This window comes from Planococcus citri, chromosome 3, assembly GCF_950023065.1.
Source record: "Planococcus citri chromosome 3, ihPlaCitr1.1, whole genome shotgun sequence".
Classification (NCBI taxonomy): Eukaryota; Metazoa; Arthropoda; class Insecta; order Hemiptera; family Pseudococcidae; genus Planococcus; species Planococcus citri.
In genome coordinates, this window is record NC_088679.1 from 79,780,627 (window position 1) to 79,797,971 (window position 17,345).

Consider the following 17,345-nt stretch of genomic DNA (forward strand, 5'->3'; position numbering starts at 1 on the left):
GTTGAAATACAGACCGTTAGTTGATTTTTCATAGTATAGGAGCGCTACAGTCTACGCGAATTTGAAATGAAAAGCTACGGGATTTGTCGTTCATTTTTCGAAAGAATAGAATCTTCTGTGAACTTTTCTGAATTTTGATTATTTCAATTTTGTAATTTATTTACTTCGCTAATTACTTTATTTTCTAGCGAAGAGCTGATTATAATTCGAAGAAATGCGAAGAAATGGGAGAGCTTCGAGTGTGTACTTTAGGTTCAGAAGCATTCTAGGACAATAGAGACTTTTGTTGGAAAGGAATTCCATCAAGATGACACACTGAATTTTGCTCCGATAGATTTTGAATATTTGAGTAAGTACTTGACTGAAATCATAATTATACCTCAGATATCTATTTTCAATGTATTTCTGTTCATCTCGAGGAAGTCAGGTTGGATATCGAAGATCCAAACCGATACATATCCGCTGTGATGATCAAATTTCAATTCCACCCATTCGTATTCAAATTCAAATCAAATCTTCCATTTGATTGTGCCAAAGTGTTGATAAAATTTTCAATCCAAACATGTTGATTTCAGATTATCGCAGTTAGATTCTGTAACACGCATACTTGCAAAGTAAGCAATATCTTCCTCTCTGATAAAATGATTCCGGCGCATAAGAAAGTCCAACAGTCCAATATTTCATCGAAGAAAATACAAGTAAGCTAATCAGTAATCCACCCCATTCGATCAACTCGACAATTCGTTTTCATGTCGATTTATTCCAGGTATCATTCGTCGTTCGAGATGAGCACGAACCGAAACATCGAGCAGGTGTTAATTCGCTTCAATACGATCCAAACTTAGAACGATTATTTTCGGCCGGACGTGACAGTATTATCAGAACATGGGATTGTAGAAATATTAACAAACCTTACATACAATCTTTAGAACATCATACAGACTGGGTTAACGATATAATATTATGCTGTAATGGAAAAAATCGTGAGTATTTGGCTTGGATTTGTTCGCCGCCGGTGTAAATGTTCCATATTAATTATTTTACATATTTTCATCAGTGATCTCTGCCAGTTCCGATACTACGGTGAAAGTATGGAACGCCCATAAAGGTTTTTGTATGTCAACATTGAGAACTCACAAAGATTACGTTCGGGCTCTTGCTTACGCCAAAGATCAAGAAAAAGTCGCCTCCGCCGGCTTAGATAAAGCTATTTTCCTATGGGATATTAATACTTTAACCGCCTTGACGGCCAGTAATAATACTGTTACTAGTAAGTAATTGTTCGTCTCACACGTGACAGGTGTTTTGTCAGATCTAATAATTCATTGCGTCTGGTTTCAGCTTCATCTCTGCCCGGCAGTAAAAATTCCATTTATAGTTTAGCCATGAATTCAATGGGTACTGTAATCGTTGGAGGCAGTACAGAGAAAGTACTCAGAGTTTGGGATCCTCGAAATTGTCAAAAAATAATGAAATTAATAGGTAAATATTCGATCATCTGCGTAAAAATTCTTCGATTAGTATTTTCGAATATCTTACTCATGAGAATAAATGTTCAACAGGTCATACAGATAATGTAAAAGCATTAATACTGAATCGCGACGGTACCCAGTGCCTATCCGGTAGTTCAGACGGTACAATAAAACTGTGGTCTTTAGGACAGCAACAGTGCATGGTTACCATTAGAATACATAAAGAAGGCGTTTGGGCATTAGCGGTAATTACTCATCTTCTTCGCATGCTTGTATATTATCATTTGTACTATAAATAACTTCTATGATCCTAGGCTACTGAAAACTTCTCTCATGTCATTTCCGGTGGAAGAGATCGTCGAATTTTCAAAACAGATTTGAAAAATACCTCGAATACCACCCTGATTGCCGAAGAAAGTCATCCAGTACTGAAAATTTGCCCTGTGCCAGATTTTTCTGGTATTTGGGTAGCCACCGATGAATCCAGCATTAATTTTTGGGTACATATTGTAATTAGCTGACTTCGGAATGAATTTAATTGCAACTAAAAATGTGTTTTTTTTTCTCAAGTCCCTTAACGATAGATCAAATCCCGATGACATGGACGGCGATTACGATATCGGCGTTGAAACTGAACCCAAGATGACTATCGAAGGAGCTCCAGCGATTAAAAAATATCACGTGCTTAATGATAAAAGACACATATTAACTCAAGATTCCTCTGGAAGTGTTAGTCTTTACGATGTGCTTCAGGTATAAGAGTTTTTTTTTCTCGTTATTAATATGTGTACGTGGAATTATCACCCTAATGTCGATGAATTCGTTGATTTAGATTAAAAAAATTGAAGAATTAGGTGAAGTAGATTTCGAAGAACAAGTAAAGGAGAGATTTAAAATGATACATGTTCCGAACTGGTTTAATATCGATCTGAAGACCGGTGTAAGTTGAAATAATCTATTTAGGTAGTTTATTCGTGCAGATAATTTTTCACTACCAAATTGTATTTTTTTTTTTTTTTTTTTTTTTTTTACCAATTTTAGTTCTTGACCATACATTTGGGACAGGAAGAAAACGATTGTTTTTCTGCTTGGGTAGCCGGAAAAGACGTCGACATAGTCAATCCCCCTGATCAGAAAGGTATTACATATTTAATAATTTCATAATAATCATCGATTATTATTTTTCATTTTCTAAAACACTCGTTTTATTTTCCAGTCAATTACGGTTGTCTACTTTTGAAAGCTTTGCTGGAGCACTGGAAATTTACGTTATTAGAAGAAGAAAATGAAGAATTATCCAAAGATCAAAATAACGGTTCACCGCCTTCCTTAGTTTTAGGCGAATTACAAGTACCTCAACATACTCCTATTATATTTACGTAAGTATCGAAAAAAAGAAAATCATTATCCAACAAATTCGACCATTTTTCCATCTTTTTGGTTTCGATTGATTACAGCGAAGTTGGTAATAGAACACTTTACCGAGTAACCGTCAAAGACTGCGCTGGCCAAACTGAAACTCATATTTTGAACGAAACCGTACCCGATTGGGTTAGAGAAGTATTAATTATGAAGAAGCAGCCCAAGTTTATCAAAATATCGTTCTATCTCTTACCACCGAATGAATTCATGTCGAAGAACACCAAACGGGAAAGATTAGTTGCAAATGATTTCATCCAAGTTCATAAAATCATCGAACACGTTTACGAAAAATTCTGCGGTTCGGATTGTTCTCCTGCGGCCAATATGACCGGTGGGAGCGGCGCTGCGACAAATGTCGAAAGAACTACGAATGCCATGAGTCAGGAGAGTCAAGCTTCGTTTTTAGATTCTATCGAAATCGTTTGCAATGATCAGGTAAACAACTCGAATGGTATATTTCTTACGAGTATTGAATTATAAAAACGAGAACGAATGCTAAAATTTATTCTTTTGACAGGTTTTAGATCCCAGTATGGAACTTAGAACAGTCAAGTATCACATATGGAAATCATCTTCCGATTTAACCCTTCATTACAGAGGCAACAAAGGCAGCTTGAGTTTCTTACAGAAGAATTAGGTAGTTCGCTTTGAATTTAATAGTTAAAAATAGAAAATACGAGAAGTACAGGCTTTTAGGGACTGAAACCCAAAACGACTCACTGGGGGGGGGGGGGTCCTGCTTGGAAGGTCCAGGGATTTATGTAGAAAAATTCAGACGCAGAAATTAGAATACAAAAAAAAGTTCGTGAATTTCTTTTATTTTTTGAGACATTGAGGGCTCTATCTAACAAGCAGACTTCTTGAGGTTTCCGCCTCCGATTTGAACGGGACCGCGATTTTTGGAAAGAGCATATTTTAAAATCCCCAAATCCAAATTTTCAGATACCCAAGTTCATTTTTCGATTTTTGGGGAATTTTTGAAATTCCAAAGTTGAATATTTTGGTGATTTATGCTTTTTTTAAAAAAAGTGCGTACTTGATCAATAAAAATGTTCAAAATAAGTCCTACAACTGATATCAACCCCCCAAATCCAAATTTCGCCATTTTCAGCCATTCTGGAGCCTCCAGCGCTATTTCTCAATTTCTCCAGAATTTTCAATTTGCTCCAGAAGGCGTGAATATGAAGTTGGGCAGTTAAAAATCGAGTTGTGTATATTGCTCGATTTGTTTAACGAGTTTATCCACATTTGAGTCGATTTTGGGAGGGACACCTCAAGAGTGGTTTTTTAACTAGTTTTTTTCAAATAAAAAATCCAAAAAATTAAAATTTTACCGTTTGCGAGGAAATTTTTGAAATTTGCGCGAATCGCTGTATTTTGAATACAACAAACCCCTTCAGGTCGAGTTCCGCCATTTCCAGCCATTCTGGAGCCTCCAGCGAGATTTTTCAATTTCTCCAGAATTTTTAATTTGCTCCAGAAGGCATGAATATGAAATTGGGCAGCTAAAAATGGAGTTGTGTAATATACTCGACCTGTTTAACGAATTTATCCACATTTGAGCCGATTCTGGAGGGGACACCTGAAGAGTGGTTTTTTGACCAGCTTTCTTTCAAAATAAAAATATTCAAAAATGAAAAATTTCCCGTTTGCGAGAAAATTTTTGAAATTTGCGCGAATCGCTGTATTTTGAACATAACAAACCCTTTGAGGCCGAGTTCCGCCATTTCTAGCCATTCTGGAGCCTCCAGCGCGATTTTTCAATTTCTCCAGAATTTTTAATTTGCTCCAGAAGACGTTAATATTAAGTTGGGCAGCTAAAAATGGAGTTGTGTAATATACTCGACCTGTTTAACGAATTTATCCACACTTGAGCCGATTCTGGAGGGGACACCTCAAGAGTGGTTTTTTGACCAGTTTTTTTTCAAAATAAAAATATTCAAAAATTCCGCTTTTGCGAGAAAATTTTCGAAATTTGCGCGAATTGCAGTATTTTGTCATGAAATAATCCCTCGAGGGCAAATTTCGCCATTTCTAGCCATTCTGGAGCCTCCAGCGCGATTTTTCAATTTCTCCAGAATTTTGAATTTGCTCCAGAAGGCGTGAATATTAAGCTGGGCAGCTAAAAATCGAGTTGTGTGATATACTCAACCTGTTTAACGAATTTATCCACACTTGAGCCGATTCTGGAGGGGACACCTCAAGAGTGGTTTTTTGACCAGGTTTTTTCAAAATGAAAATATTCAAAAATCAAAAATTTCCCTTTTGCGAGAAAAATGTTCGAATTTGCGCGAATTGCAGTATTTTGTTATGAAATAATCCCTCAATGACGAATTTCGCCATTTCCAGCCATTCTGGAGCCTCCAGCGCGATTTTTCAATTTCTCCAGAATTTTGAATTTGCTCCAGAAGGCGTGAATATGAAGTTGGGCAGTTAAAAATCGAGTTGTGTGTATTGCTCGATTTGTTTAACGAGTTTATCCACATTTGAGTCGATTTTGGGAGGGACACCTCAAGAGTGGTTTTTTAACTAGTTTTTTTCAAATAAAAAATCCAAAAAATCAAAATTTTACCGTTTGCGAGAAAATTTTTGAAATTTGCGCGAATCGCTGTATTTCGAATACAACAAACCCCTTGAGGCCGAGTTCCGCCATTTCCAGCCATTCTGGAGCCTCCAGCGCGATTTTTCAATTTCTCCAGAATTTTGAATTTGCTCCAGAAGGTGTGAATATTAAGTTGGGCAGCTAAAAATCGAGTTGTGTGATATACTCGACCTGTTTAACGAATTTATCCACACTTGAGCCGATTCTGGAGGGGACACCTCAAGAGTGGTTTTTTGACCAGTTTTTTTTCAAAATGAAAATATTCAAAAATTTCCCTTTTGCGAGAAAATTTTTGAAATTTACGCGAATTGCAGTATTTTGTCATGAACTAATCTCTCGAGGGCGAATTTCGCCATTTCTAGCCATTCTGGAGCCTCCAGCGCGATTTTTCAATTTCTCCAGAATTTTGAATTTGCTCCAGAAGGCGTGAATTTGAAGTTGGGCAGCTAAAAATCGAGTTGTGTGTTATACTCGACCTGTTTAACGAATTTATTCACACTTGAGCCGATTCTGGAGGGGACACCTCAAGAGTGGTTTTTTGACCAGGTTTTTTCAAAATGAAAATATTCAAAAATCAAAAATTTCCCTTTTGCGAGAAAAATGTTCGAATTTGCGCGAATTGCAGTATTTTGTCATGAAATAATCCCTCGAGGACGAATTTCGCCATTTCCAGCCATTCTGGAGGCTCCAGCGCGATTTTTCAATTTCTCCAGAATTTTTAATTTGCTCCAGAAGGCGTGCATATGAACTTGGGCAGCTAAAAATCGAGTTGTGTGTTATGCTTGACCTGTTTAACGAGTTCATCGACACTTGAGCCGATTCTGGAGGGGACACCTCAATAGTGGTTTTTTGACCAGGTTTTTTCAAAATGAAAATATTCAAAAATCAAAAATTTCCCTTTTGCGAGAAAAATGTTCGAATTTGCGCGAATTGCAGTATTTTGTTATGAAATAATCCCTCAAGGACGAATTTCGCCATTTCCAGCCATTCTGGAGCTTCCAGCGCGATTTTTCAATTTCTCCAGAATTTTTAATTTGCTCCAGAAGGCGTGCATATGAACTTGGGCAGCTAAAAATCGAGTTGTGTGTTATGCTCGACCTGTTTAACGAGTTTATCCACATTTGAGCCGATTCTGGAAGGGACACCTCAAAAGTGAGTTTTTGACCAGCTGTTTTGTTCAAAATGAAAATATCCAAAAATCAAAAATTTCTCGTTTGTGAAAAAATTTTCGTAATTTGCGCTAATCGCTGTATTTCGTTATTAATTATCCCCAAGAGTGCGAATTTCGCCATTTCCAACCTTTCTGGGGCGTCCCTTTAATTTTTGGATATTTTTATTATGAAAAGAGCTGGTCAAGGAAATACTCTATAGGTGTTCCCTCCAGAATCGGCTCAAATGTGGATAAATTCGTTGAACAGGTCGAGTATTACACACAACTCGATTTTCAGCTGCCCAACTTCATAATAACGTCTTCTGGAGCAAAATAAAAATTCTGGAGAATATTGAAAAATCGCACTGGAGGCTCCAGAATGGCTGAAAACGGCGAAATTTCGATTTGGGGAATTAATATCAGTTTTAGGATTTATTTTGATCATTTTTACTGATCATGTACGTACTTTTTTGAAAAAAGTATGAATCACTGAAAACAGTCAATTTTGAATTTTCAAACATTCGCCAAATATCAAGATATAAAGTTGGGCAGCTGAAAATTTGGTTTCGGGGGTTTTAGACCATACTCTTTCAAAAAATCGCGGTCCCGTTCAAACCGGAGGCGAACACCTCAAGAGGTTCCCTTGTAAGGGGTCAAGAGAGATTTTTTCTTGTAAAAAGGGCTTATTTTGAAAAATTCTGACCGAAAATGAAAAAGAGGATTATTTAAAAGAACTCTGACGCAGAAATGGACAGTTTGGAGTAGATTGGGGTTTGACAAGGAAGGGAGGGGGCTCCTAACTGAAACAAACCAAGAATAGGGAATTTTTTTGTCATGATGACCAACTTTGGAGTAAAATTGCTCTGGTCTACTTCAACTCAAATTATTTGCGGCGTTTTAAAGGGATTCGAGATTCGAGAATACCTTCAAAAACGATTGCCAAAAATTTCAAAAGGTTGAAGTTGAAATTTGACGAAATCTGCAGAGAAACTGAACCCAAAACTGGGCTGATTTGGCTTGAAATGGCCCTACTTGTACTCACAAACACAGAAAACATTTTCAGTGAATTTTTTTGGGGTATTTTGGGCTTCGTTTTATCTTTAAAAAGCCTGTACTAAAATTCCAAACCTCAGTTTCATACTTTTTAATCATACCAATCATACTAATTCCACAGTTTTATCGCGTAGATTGTTCCAAAATACATTCCCAGAGTTGAAATATCTCTCTGTACATGAAAAACGACTGCTTCTGTTGCCGAAAGAATCAAATCGAAGGCTGTTGGTGTTCTCTTTAAACCAAAGACGAAGAAGGCGTGAAGAATTATAGTAGCCTTATTACCTTTCTGATGGCTAATGAACGGTTTATAGATGGGAAAATGGTTACCATTTGTGATACACATGAAATAAGAAAGCACCATCTGTCATCTTTGCCGATGGCTTTTACCCAGAAAATGGTGTTTCGTTCGATTATTGTTCGAATTGTATTTATTTAATTAATTAATATGTATGGAAAATTCGTTGACGACTTTTTTTATGTTTAAAAACATTCGTTCGTTGTACATTTACATTATACGTTATTTTTTTTAAAAATATTTCTCGATCCGTGTTCAGACTTTATTCGTCTCCCTCCCACCATAGCACTGCGCTCTCCCTCTACTTTAATGTTATTTTGCGATTCTAGTTTTTAGTTTTATAATTTCGTCTATTTCGTTCTTTTTTTCTTTTCTTTTTTTTTTCATTTGTAATTTGACAGATTACCGTTGTTTACATACTAATTTATAAAACCTTTGAATGATTCGTTGTTTTTTTTTATCGTATATGTATTTGTGTTATATTTGTGTAAAAACGATCCTATTTCATTAATATAAATGTGTTTATTTTTCATTTGTGGATTTTTATTAGCTTCAGATAGGTCTTTAGGAAAGCCCTTTTTACCAGGGGTTATTCTAAGCTGTGTAGCTGATCACATTTTGTGTAGCTCCAAAAATTCATTTGGAATATAATTTCAATATCGGGAAAAGTTGTTTGAAATGACCAACAATTTTCCTATAGTTCTTGTGAAATTATTCAAAGTTCTGAAAAAAATGATCCAAAATGTTGCAAATTGGTTCAATGTATTTTTTTCAAAAAAATGTTCAGAATATGGAGGGAAAAAATGTTTACACTTTGAATGATTCAAAATACTTCAAGAAAATCATCAAATCTCACAAAAAAATCGCTTTAAACTAAAATAGGATCAGAAATCGCGAATTAATCGATTTTTGGGGTTCAACCAATCGATTTTTCATCGTGATCGATTTTTGGTGGGGAGGTCTATTTTTGAATTTTCATCAGGTATTTGTATTTTTAATTTTGATCATGTTTGATCATATCAGATCGAAAATCGTAAACAAATCGAATTTGGAATTCGATAAATCGATTTTTAGAATTCGATAAATCGATTTTCAGAATTCGATAAATCGATTTTTGATCTTGACATTTATTTTGCGAGCCAAATTGATTTTCTCGTTTAGAATAAATGATTGATCATATGGGGTCAAATTTTTGGAATTCGATCAATCGATTTTTAGAATTCGGTAAATCAATTTTTAGAATTCGATAAATCGATTTCTGATCCTGACATTTGTTTTACAAACTAAAATTGATTTTTTTCGTTTCGAATATGATCGATCATATGGGGGTCAGAAATCGCAATTTAATCGATTTTTGAGGTTCGATCAATCGATTTTTCATCATAATCGATTTTTAATGAGAATGTGAATTTCGATTTTTGGAATTCGATAAATCGATTTTTGATCCTGAAGTCTGTTTTGGGGGCTAGAATTGATTTTTCCGTTTCGAATCCGATTGATCATAATGGAGTCAGAAATGGCGAAATCATCGATTTTCTGGGTTCAATCAATCGATTTTTTTCCCATCATAATCGATTTTCAATGTGAAGGTCAATTTTTGAATTTCTCGAGGTTGAAATTTATTCTGAACTTGGAATATGTTTGATCATATGACATCAAAAATCGCAAACGAATCGATTTTTAATCCTGAAGTCTGTTTTAGGGACTGAAATTGATTTTTTTTTTGTTCCGAATATGATTGATTACGAGCAATTGTTCCGAATTTTGAGGTATTTTTATCCAACTTATATGAACTTTTTTCTGATGTATGATCGCTTTCTTTCAAAATTTGAACAATTTTTCAAAGTTTTGAAAGCTTTTTTTTTTGAAATTTCGAATAATATTACAAAGATTTATCTGCTCAATTTTTTCACATTTTGAGCAATTTTTCGTTTTTTCCCTCAAATTTGGAATAATTGTTCAAAAGTTTGAATTGTTTCAAATGTTAATTAATTTTTTGATATTTTGGAAACTATTGTAAGCCGTTAACAAATTTTTTCAAACTTTGAACATTTGAACTGGTAATAAAGAATGAGCTATACCCACGATTTTGGCATTTTAATCGTTTTGTTTCGATTTTCGCAATGGAATTCTTAAAGTGTGAGTTTTTCATTTCTCATCTTTCAAATAAGGGGGGGGGGGTAAGAAAATTGGGAAGAGTTGGAAAAATATGGAAGTGGTGTGGAAAAATTGGAGGTCGTGGTAAAATTTAGATATTGAAAATTATCCTGGTCGTGTAGCCCCAAAAAATCCTTAGAATAATCTCTGCAGTTTTTACTTTGACAATTTTTAAATCGAGATCTCCGCAAAAACAGAATTTTGGAGAAAGTGAAATGATTCCTCAAAGTATAAAACCGAACATCAAATGATCGAAACCCGCATTACTCGAAATAAGGTCATTGAAACGACCCACAATATGAAATCTACGAACAAGAATTCATTTTCAAAACACACCAAACAATTAAGTGCAAAACAATACCTCGACCAATGAAAAAAACAAAAGTAAGCTACCAAACAAAACATAGAAACAATTTTAATTAATGTAAAATTACGTAAAGAGGAACAAAAAAAAATGAAAATGGTAATGAAAGTATAAATAAATTATGTTTTTTCAAACGTAAAAATAATCAAAAGAACGCGACGTACAATGTAAATATAATATAAAATGAAAAATCAGCCATTATTCGTTATAATCGAGTAGAAAAATTCTTCTGTAGAGTAATAAAGCGATCAGAATCACAATTACGCTGACGGTTAGCTTGGAATCCGTTATATTCGACCACATAGACGAAAGAAGATCATCATTCAACGAATTCACCGGAATTGGAGGAGCGATTCCGGTAGGTTCGCGAGAAACTGGTGTTTCAGAATGCGACACGTTATCGATATTATTCGAGTAATTGATATTTGAGTTCTCTTCGGAACTGGGGGAAGAATTCGTGGAAGGTTCGGGTTCGTGGGAGAATACATTATCACCGGAAGCTTTGGTTTCCGGCTCGGTAACATCGGTAACCTGATTGTGATCATAAAACAAAATGAGAATCAGACTCGAAGAAGAAAAAAATACGGGAATGAACAACGATCAAGAAATTAATACCTCTTTGGTATCAACTTTGACTGCAGAATCTTTTCCATTATCAGAATTCAATAATAGATCGGTTATCTTACCACATTCCGGGCATTTCCATTCCAACGATCTGTAATTGGGAAAAACGATTCTATAGATACGAGATAATTTCAGAGTGATAAAATTCGAATACAAAATTGTAATACTTTTTCGCTAGAGCTTTTCGTTCATCCGATGAGTAATCTAGAGCGCCAACTGTGCCATTACCAGGAGTGGGTAGAAATGCGATAAGAGCCAGCAGAGCAGTCCTGACGCACCACGAAGGCTGCCACGTTTCAGGATGATGGCCGGAAATACTCAAACATACTTTTTTATTCGTTTCAAACCGGCCATTAGGCTAAAGAACAATCGAACGTTAGAAGATCTCGTAAATAACTCGACATTCGATCGAGATCTTACCGTCAATAAAATTATATTCGGCGGTTTCATCGGATACTCGGAAGGGAAAATCAGTCTACCGTGGTAAATACCGCCTTCGAAATCGGTTTCAGAAGCTCCTCTGATTGTGAAATGCCATTCGAATAGATTATCACCTACTGGCGCTGCGCTGTAATCCTCCGTCGGCTCGTGCATTTCTGATGCTTCTCTCATCAGCCTCTTAACCGCTGAAATATACAACACGTATTCGGTTTTAGTACGGTTTCAATTTCAAAACCGTTCCATATAGTATACCTACGTACGTCAAAATATACGTACCGGGGCTTTTGATATTGTATTGGTTCTCGAAATTCATACTGTAAACTTAATAACTCAAGACGATCGAATCGAGCAAATTAGTTATTTATCATTTCTACACCGACTGGAAGAACTAATTGAGACGAATTCACGTCCGCATAATTGGACCACTCCCAGCTTGATTACGGAAATTAGGTGTATAAGGCGGTATTATCCGTTTACAAGGTTCTATCGAGTATACACGAAGGCTAAATGGAATACTTCGGATTTAACAAAAATATGAGTAATTCTTCTCTGAAACTTGTAAAATTTCGTTCAAGAGCGATCGATATTCGAAAAATCCGAGCCAATTGATTATTTTATGTTTACGTATTCGGTACTGATACCGAATTTAGGAACAGGTTCGAGTCAGATTACTACGATCGTGTACTGATACCAATTTTTCAACCTATTTTCGGCCGGACATCGACTCTCTATAGCTGTTTGGCGATTACACGACGTGCGATGAATATTTTTTTCGAGAAATATTCCCAAATGTTATTTTTAGAAATACGAAGAATGACGACAAGCTGTCAATCATCAACACAGCACTTTAAGCTCACAAAAGCTCCATGGAATTTGGACTTGTGGCCCAGAAACGTTACGATTTCCTTCCAGTAACGAAACGAAACATTAAATTTTATCTCGGATTACGAAATTACGAATTAATCTATCGAAATTAATTAAAAATTTGACATAAAATATTGTAAAACATTTTTTATCACCATCACGTTTATCAGTTGAAATTAGGAAGGGGAAGGAGGAATCAAAACAGAAAAACAGGAAGCCGAATATTGGACAAGTGACGTCATCACGATGAGATTTTACAATCGTGTTTTTTTCGCCATTATTCAATTTTTTGTAATAATTTGTCACTAATAATCATCTACAACTTGTAAATAATATAAAATTGCTGTAAAATTTTCATTTCGATCGATAATTTTGCAGAATTACCGAATTAACGATTTTTTCGACCGTTGATCATTTCGAGCTATTGTAACGAAATCACGAAATCACGAAAACCAAAACATGGAAATGAGGAAGAGAATTTGGCGTGGTGAGTTGTAATTGGCGAATCTCGCCGACCAATCAGACGCTTCCATTTGGCTTGGAACAAAATTATCGGAAGGTGATTGACTAGAAAATTATAATTTGCGGTATTCGACGAGTGTGATCCGTAATTTAATATACGGGAGCCGGTTACTTAAGTTGTGTGTTTAAATATACTTATTAAATAAGAACAAAATGTATCTATTGTTTAATCTATTCACCGTGTTATTTATTTGTTCGGTCGTCAAGTCCGAAGTATATTTCGAAGAACGATTTCCAGACGGTAAGATTGACGATTTTTTGCTTACCTAATACCTATCCCCATATCCACGTACTCGAAAGTTCTCTGATATTATGCCAAGAAATCATTCAAATCGTTTATTAATAGCTTAAAAGAAGCCTTTAAACGATTAACCATGTCTAAAATCGAGTAATTAGGGTGAAATTCATCTTGTACGTTGTCTAATCACTACCACGTAAGATACACGTAAGCTAACTCCAGCCCTGTGCAGTCTTTATCAGTTGTCGGTCCTTGAGCAATTATGGAGGCAACGACGATTAACTAATTACGTTTATATTTTTACAGAATCATGGGAAGAAAACTGGATCTATTCGGAATACCCTGGAAAAGAATTCGGTAAATTCAAATTGACGTCTGGAAAATTCTACAACGATGCCGAAAAAGATAAAGGTAATTTAAACATATTTCCTAATCGACAGATTCCATCGAAAGAACACGTAGATAACTTTATTCTGTATATATTTCAGGTATTCAAACATCGGAAGATGCTAAATTCTACGCTATTTCGAAGAAATTCCCTCCTTTCTCGAATAAAGGAAAAGATCTCGTTATTCAATTTACTGTAAAGCACGAACAAGGTATCGACTGTGGCGGTGGTTACGCTAAAATTTTCGACTGTAGCTTAGACCAAAAACAAATGCACGGAGAATCTCCTTACTCGATTATGTTCGGTGAGTAAATCATCATCATCATGGTAAGAATCTCTAATAGACACCGGTGGCTAATAATTTCTCGTTTACTTAGGACCCGATATCTGTGGACCTGGTACCAAGAAAGTGCACGTCATCTTCAGTTACAAAGGAAAGAATTTACTCATTAACAAAGACATCAGATGTAAAGATGACGTATTCACTCACTTATACACTTTGATCCTGCGTCCCGACAACACCTACGAAGTAAGTATACCCCCCCCCCCCCCCCCTTATCCTACTCCCCAGCTATTCCCATTCTCAGGTTTTCTAATACATTTTTTTCTGCAGGTATTGATCGATAACGAAAAAGTCGAAAGTGGAGATTTAGAAAGCGATTGGGAATTCTTACCACCGAAAAAGATCAAGGACCCTGCTGCGAAAAAACCAGAAGACTGGGATGACAGGCCAACCATCGATGACCCCAACGACACGAAACCCGAAGATTGGGATAAGCCAATGCACATCCCAGACCCAGAAGCCAAAAAACCCGAAGACTGGGACGATGAAATGGACGGCGAATGGGAACCACCAATGATCGATAACCCTGAATACAAAGGCGAATGGAAACCAAAACAAATCGACAACCCTGATTACAAAGTAAGCGTCACACGTACCGGCTGGCTAACTCTTTATTTACAAATAATACTCGCCAAACAATAATGATTGGCGGCTTGTAACATAACACTCGTCGTGTATGTAGATCGTTAACCCATCGTTTATATAACATACGTGTGTTGTCGTACATGTCGTTATGTCAACGTCATGCTCACTCGTTCGTTTATCGTTAACGAATTATAATTTGCTTATCGCTCGTTAATGCTGCTGGGCCACGTAGATATATCCATAGCTGACCTAACACGTGGTTTTTTGTTATCCGTAGGGCGTATGGGTACATCCGGAAATCGATAACCCTGAATACTCACCAGACTCCAACTTATACTTAAAAGAGGAAATTTGCACTCTTGGTTTCGATTTATGGCAAGTCAAATCCGGTACCATTTTCGGTAACATCTTGATCACCGACGATGTCAAACACGCCAAAGAAGTCGGAGAAACCGTATGGAAACCAATGCTGGTACGTTCACGAATCTTTGGTGGAATTATTTCCAATTTTTTAGTTTTCAATATCGTCACTATCACGTTACATTCTTTTTTTTTTAGGCCGGCGAAAAGAAAATGAAAGAAGCTCAAGACGAAGAAGAAAGCAAAGCCGAACAAAAGAAAGTTGACGAAGCCGAAGAAGAAGACGATGAGGAAGAAGACGAAAGCAAACCCGAAGAAGCTGCCGAAGAAGTAAGTCAAACGCTGAACCTTCCCCCCCCCCATATTTCATCTATATTCGATATATCTAACTCGTAAATTTTGTTTTCCTTCCAGGCTCACGATGAACTGTAAGAAGTTAGACTGGGTTGCCATTTTTTGGGACTGGGATCACACAAGAAGTCTCCACGCGACTGTTTTAATGTCTTGGGTATTCGTTCTAGTTAAATGAATAATGCTGCATTTTTTTATTTTTCATTTTTATTGCACGAAGTGTATATTTTCCATTGCGATAACATACCTACGTTTTGATATTATGTAAACCTATTTTTTTCATCGGGGTTCCCTTTTTTCAGTAATAGTTTTTAAAATTTGAAAAAAAAAAGTCGTTCTAAGGTACCTTTTAATTATTGTTATGCATTATTTTTTGTACAGTGTATTTTACTTATTACGCGGTAGGTAGTTGTTAATAGGACGATAATTCGTGTTCTTGCGTGGCGTCGATGCTTTCCTTTTTTAATTTTAATGGGAAAATTAAAATTGTAGATAATTTAATGTAAGTTTAATGTATTAGGCGTGTTTTCATTTTTCGTCAATATTACGCTATTTATGTCTTTGTCATCTATTCATTATTATCGAACTAATATATTATACTTAAATTAAAAATTCTTCCCCCTTTTCCCGTTTACCTTTTCACATTTTATAATTATTGTGTCTTTTTCTTTTGTTCCAATAAAACGTTAGAGTTATTTTTTAGCTTTTTTTTTTTTTTTCAAATTGTAGATAAATTTTTACAATAAATGTGTTACTCTAAAGCGTTCATGTTTATGGCAGTTTTTTTGAGATATGGTATATTTGTGATGAAGTTTGGAATTTGATCCCGTTATTATCATTTCGCAAATATTTATTGATATTGTTCCAAATATTAGAAAAAAATTAATAGGTATCTGAGTTTTAAATTCTAATTTCTTGAATTCTCGAATTTGTTTTGAAACATCCTTCAGTGGTCTGTATTTAGTGAACGTTTTTAATCAAATTTCGTCTAGATGCAATTAGATAAAAGTGATGTCCGAAGTTCATTTCAAAAAAATGGTGCTCAGCTCGTAAGAAATGAATATTATGTGCTACCTATCTAATATTATTAAATGCTAAAAAAGTGACCTTAGATTCTCTTAAATTTCACATTCGGTGAACTGAATTACACGTGTCCAAGAAGTAAACAGCTAAATTGTACTCAACGACCTCGAATTGGTGATAATACAGTCGTCACACTACATTTCAAACTTTTCTAATTGGACATCGGAGAGTCTCATTTAAAATTCGAACTCAATGCCATCCAAAATCTGACAAATGACACGTCAGTCACACCAATCACACGTCATTCTTGATCATACATTGTATGATATTTGATCTTACTTGAATGTATTGGTGAGGAAGTGTTTAGAAGGGTTGAATGGAATAAAGCAGCCGATATTTGAAGCTCTCTACTTCAAAATTTTGAGAAATACATAGTTATTTTTTCAAAACGGTAGCTTCAAACTTGTGTACTAGTGTACTCGTTGTGAAAAGTTGAGCTTTTATTGTGAAAAATCATCATGAAAAAGCATTATAAAAGCAACCTATTTGGCAGAGGAGAATTTTTTCAAAAAAATTCTTTTAAGAGAATAAAATAATGGAACATTTTTGAAAATTTATTTTCAAAGTGGAAAAGTGCGGAATTTTTTTGTACCTAATTTTGGTTGAAAAAAAAGAGTTTTTTGCAACGTTGACTAAAAAAGCAGGACTTCGTTATTTTGAATTCAATTCAATTACTTAGGTAATTATAAATCAAATTGGATTTTGATTTAAATAACATTAAAATGAACTGAATTAAAGTAATTTACATAACATTACGTAATTTGTATTAATTACTCGTAATCCAAATAACTTGAAATTCGAAAACGAAAATAAAGTAAACGGAACCGGTCTGAATCGAATTGAAGGGTTTTAAATTAAATCATTTTGAAATTATAATTCAATGCAATTAAATGACAAAGAGGTGAAAATAATTCAAAATACTTACATTTAATTTTGATTTACGTATTATTAAATTAAATCAAAATAAAATAAATTTATTAAAATTAAAATTAATTATGAATTGAAATAAAGCACCTAAATTTAACATA

The 17,345-nt window shown here is 35.1% G+C and overlaps 3 protein-coding genes across 4 annotated transcripts; 2 read left to right on the forward strand and 1 right to left on the reverse strand.

Moving 5' to 3' along the window:
• The first annotated feature begins 127 nt into the window (after positions 1–127).
• LOC135839632 (WD repeat-containing protein 48) lies at positions 128–8,529 on the forward strand. 2 transcript variants are annotated; one of them, XM_065355744.1, is made up of 14 exons: positions 128–349; positions 576–698; positions 767–983; positions 1,058–1,270; positions 1,342–1,482; positions 1,563–1,717; positions 1,787–1,972; positions 2,043–2,225; positions 2,305–2,412; positions 2,514–2,610; positions 2,689–2,851; positions 2,930–3,329; positions 3,412–3,531; positions 7,821–8,529. In XM_065355744.1, the coding sequence occupies exons 2-13, from the start codon at positions 642–644 to the stop codon at positions 3,529–3,531; spliced, it is 2,040 nt and encodes a 679-aa protein (XP_065211816.1). In that variant the 5' UTR covers positions 128–349; positions 576–641; the 3' UTR covers positions 7,821–8,529. The 2 variants fall into 2 exon arrangements, with proteins under 2 accessions (XP_065211816.1, XP_065211815.1); XM_065355743.1 differs by having other exon boundaries at positions 7,834–8,529.
• A 2,015-nt stretch (positions 8,530–10,544) lies between these two features.
• LOC135839636 (ubiquitin-conjugating enzyme E2 J1-like) lies at positions 10,545–12,625 on the reverse strand. Its single transcript, XM_065355748.1, has 5 exons — positions 11,860–12,625; positions 11,563–11,768; positions 11,310–11,500; positions 11,134–11,233; positions 10,545–11,049 (listed from the first exon to the last, which is right to left on the reverse strand). The coding sequence occupies exons 1-5, from the start codon at positions 11,894–11,896 to the stop codon at positions 10,717–10,719; spliced, it is 867 nt and encodes a 288-aa protein (XP_065211820.1). The 5' UTR covers positions 11,897–12,625; the 3' UTR covers positions 10,545–10,716.
• Positions 12,626–13,015: 390 nt separating this feature from the next.
• Positions 13,016–16,000, forward strand: Calr (calreticulin). Its single transcript, XM_065355747.1, has 8 exons — positions 13,016–13,210; positions 13,514–13,618; positions 13,696–13,899; positions 13,973–14,124; positions 14,209–14,517; positions 14,801–14,995; positions 15,082–15,213; positions 15,298–16,000. The coding sequence occupies exons 1-8, from the start codon at positions 13,123–13,125 to the stop codon at positions 15,313–15,315; spliced, it is 1,203 nt and encodes a 400-aa protein (XP_065211819.1). The 5' UTR covers positions 13,016–13,122; the 3' UTR covers positions 15,316–16,000.
• The last annotated feature ends 1,345 nt before the right edge of the window (positions 16,001–17,345 follow it).

Bases quoted from the DNA above. Each gene is read 5' to 3' on its own strand.
- LOC135839632 (XM_065355744.1), top strand. From the start codon at position 642: ATGATTCCGGCGCATAAGAAAGTCCAACAGTCCAATATTTCATCGAAG. The intron at 2,413-2,513 runs GTAAGTTGAAAT...TACCAATTTTAG, and splicing joins ATATCGATCTGAAGACCGGT to TTCTTGACCATACATTTGGG. The intron at 3,330-3,411 runs GTAAACAACTCG...TTCTTTTGACAG, and splicing joins AAATCGTTTGCAATGATCAG to GTTTTAGATCCCAGTATGGA.
- LOC135839636 (XM_065355748.1), bottom strand. From the start codon at position 11,896: ATGAATTTCGAGAACCAATACAATATCAAAAGCCCCG. The intron at 11,769-11,859 runs GTACGTATATTT...TGTATATTTCAG, and splicing joins ATACAATATCAAAAGCCCCG to CGGTTAAGAGGCTGATGAGA. The intron at 11,050-11,133 runs GTATTAATTTCT...GATCACAATCAG, and splicing joins TCAAAGTTGATACCAAAGAG to GTTACCGATGTTACCGAGCC.
- Calr (XM_065355747.1), top strand. From the start codon at position 13,123: ATGTATCTATTGTTTAATCTATTCACCGTGTTATTTATTTGTTCGGTC. The intron at 13,900-13,972 runs GTGAGTAAATCA...TCGTTTACTTAG, and splicing joins TCCTTACTCGATTATGTTCG to GACCCGATATCTGTGGACCT. The intron at 14,518-14,800 runs GTAAGCGTCACA...TGTTATCCGTAG, and splicing joins TCGACAACCCTGATTACAAA to GGCGTATGGGTACATCCGGA.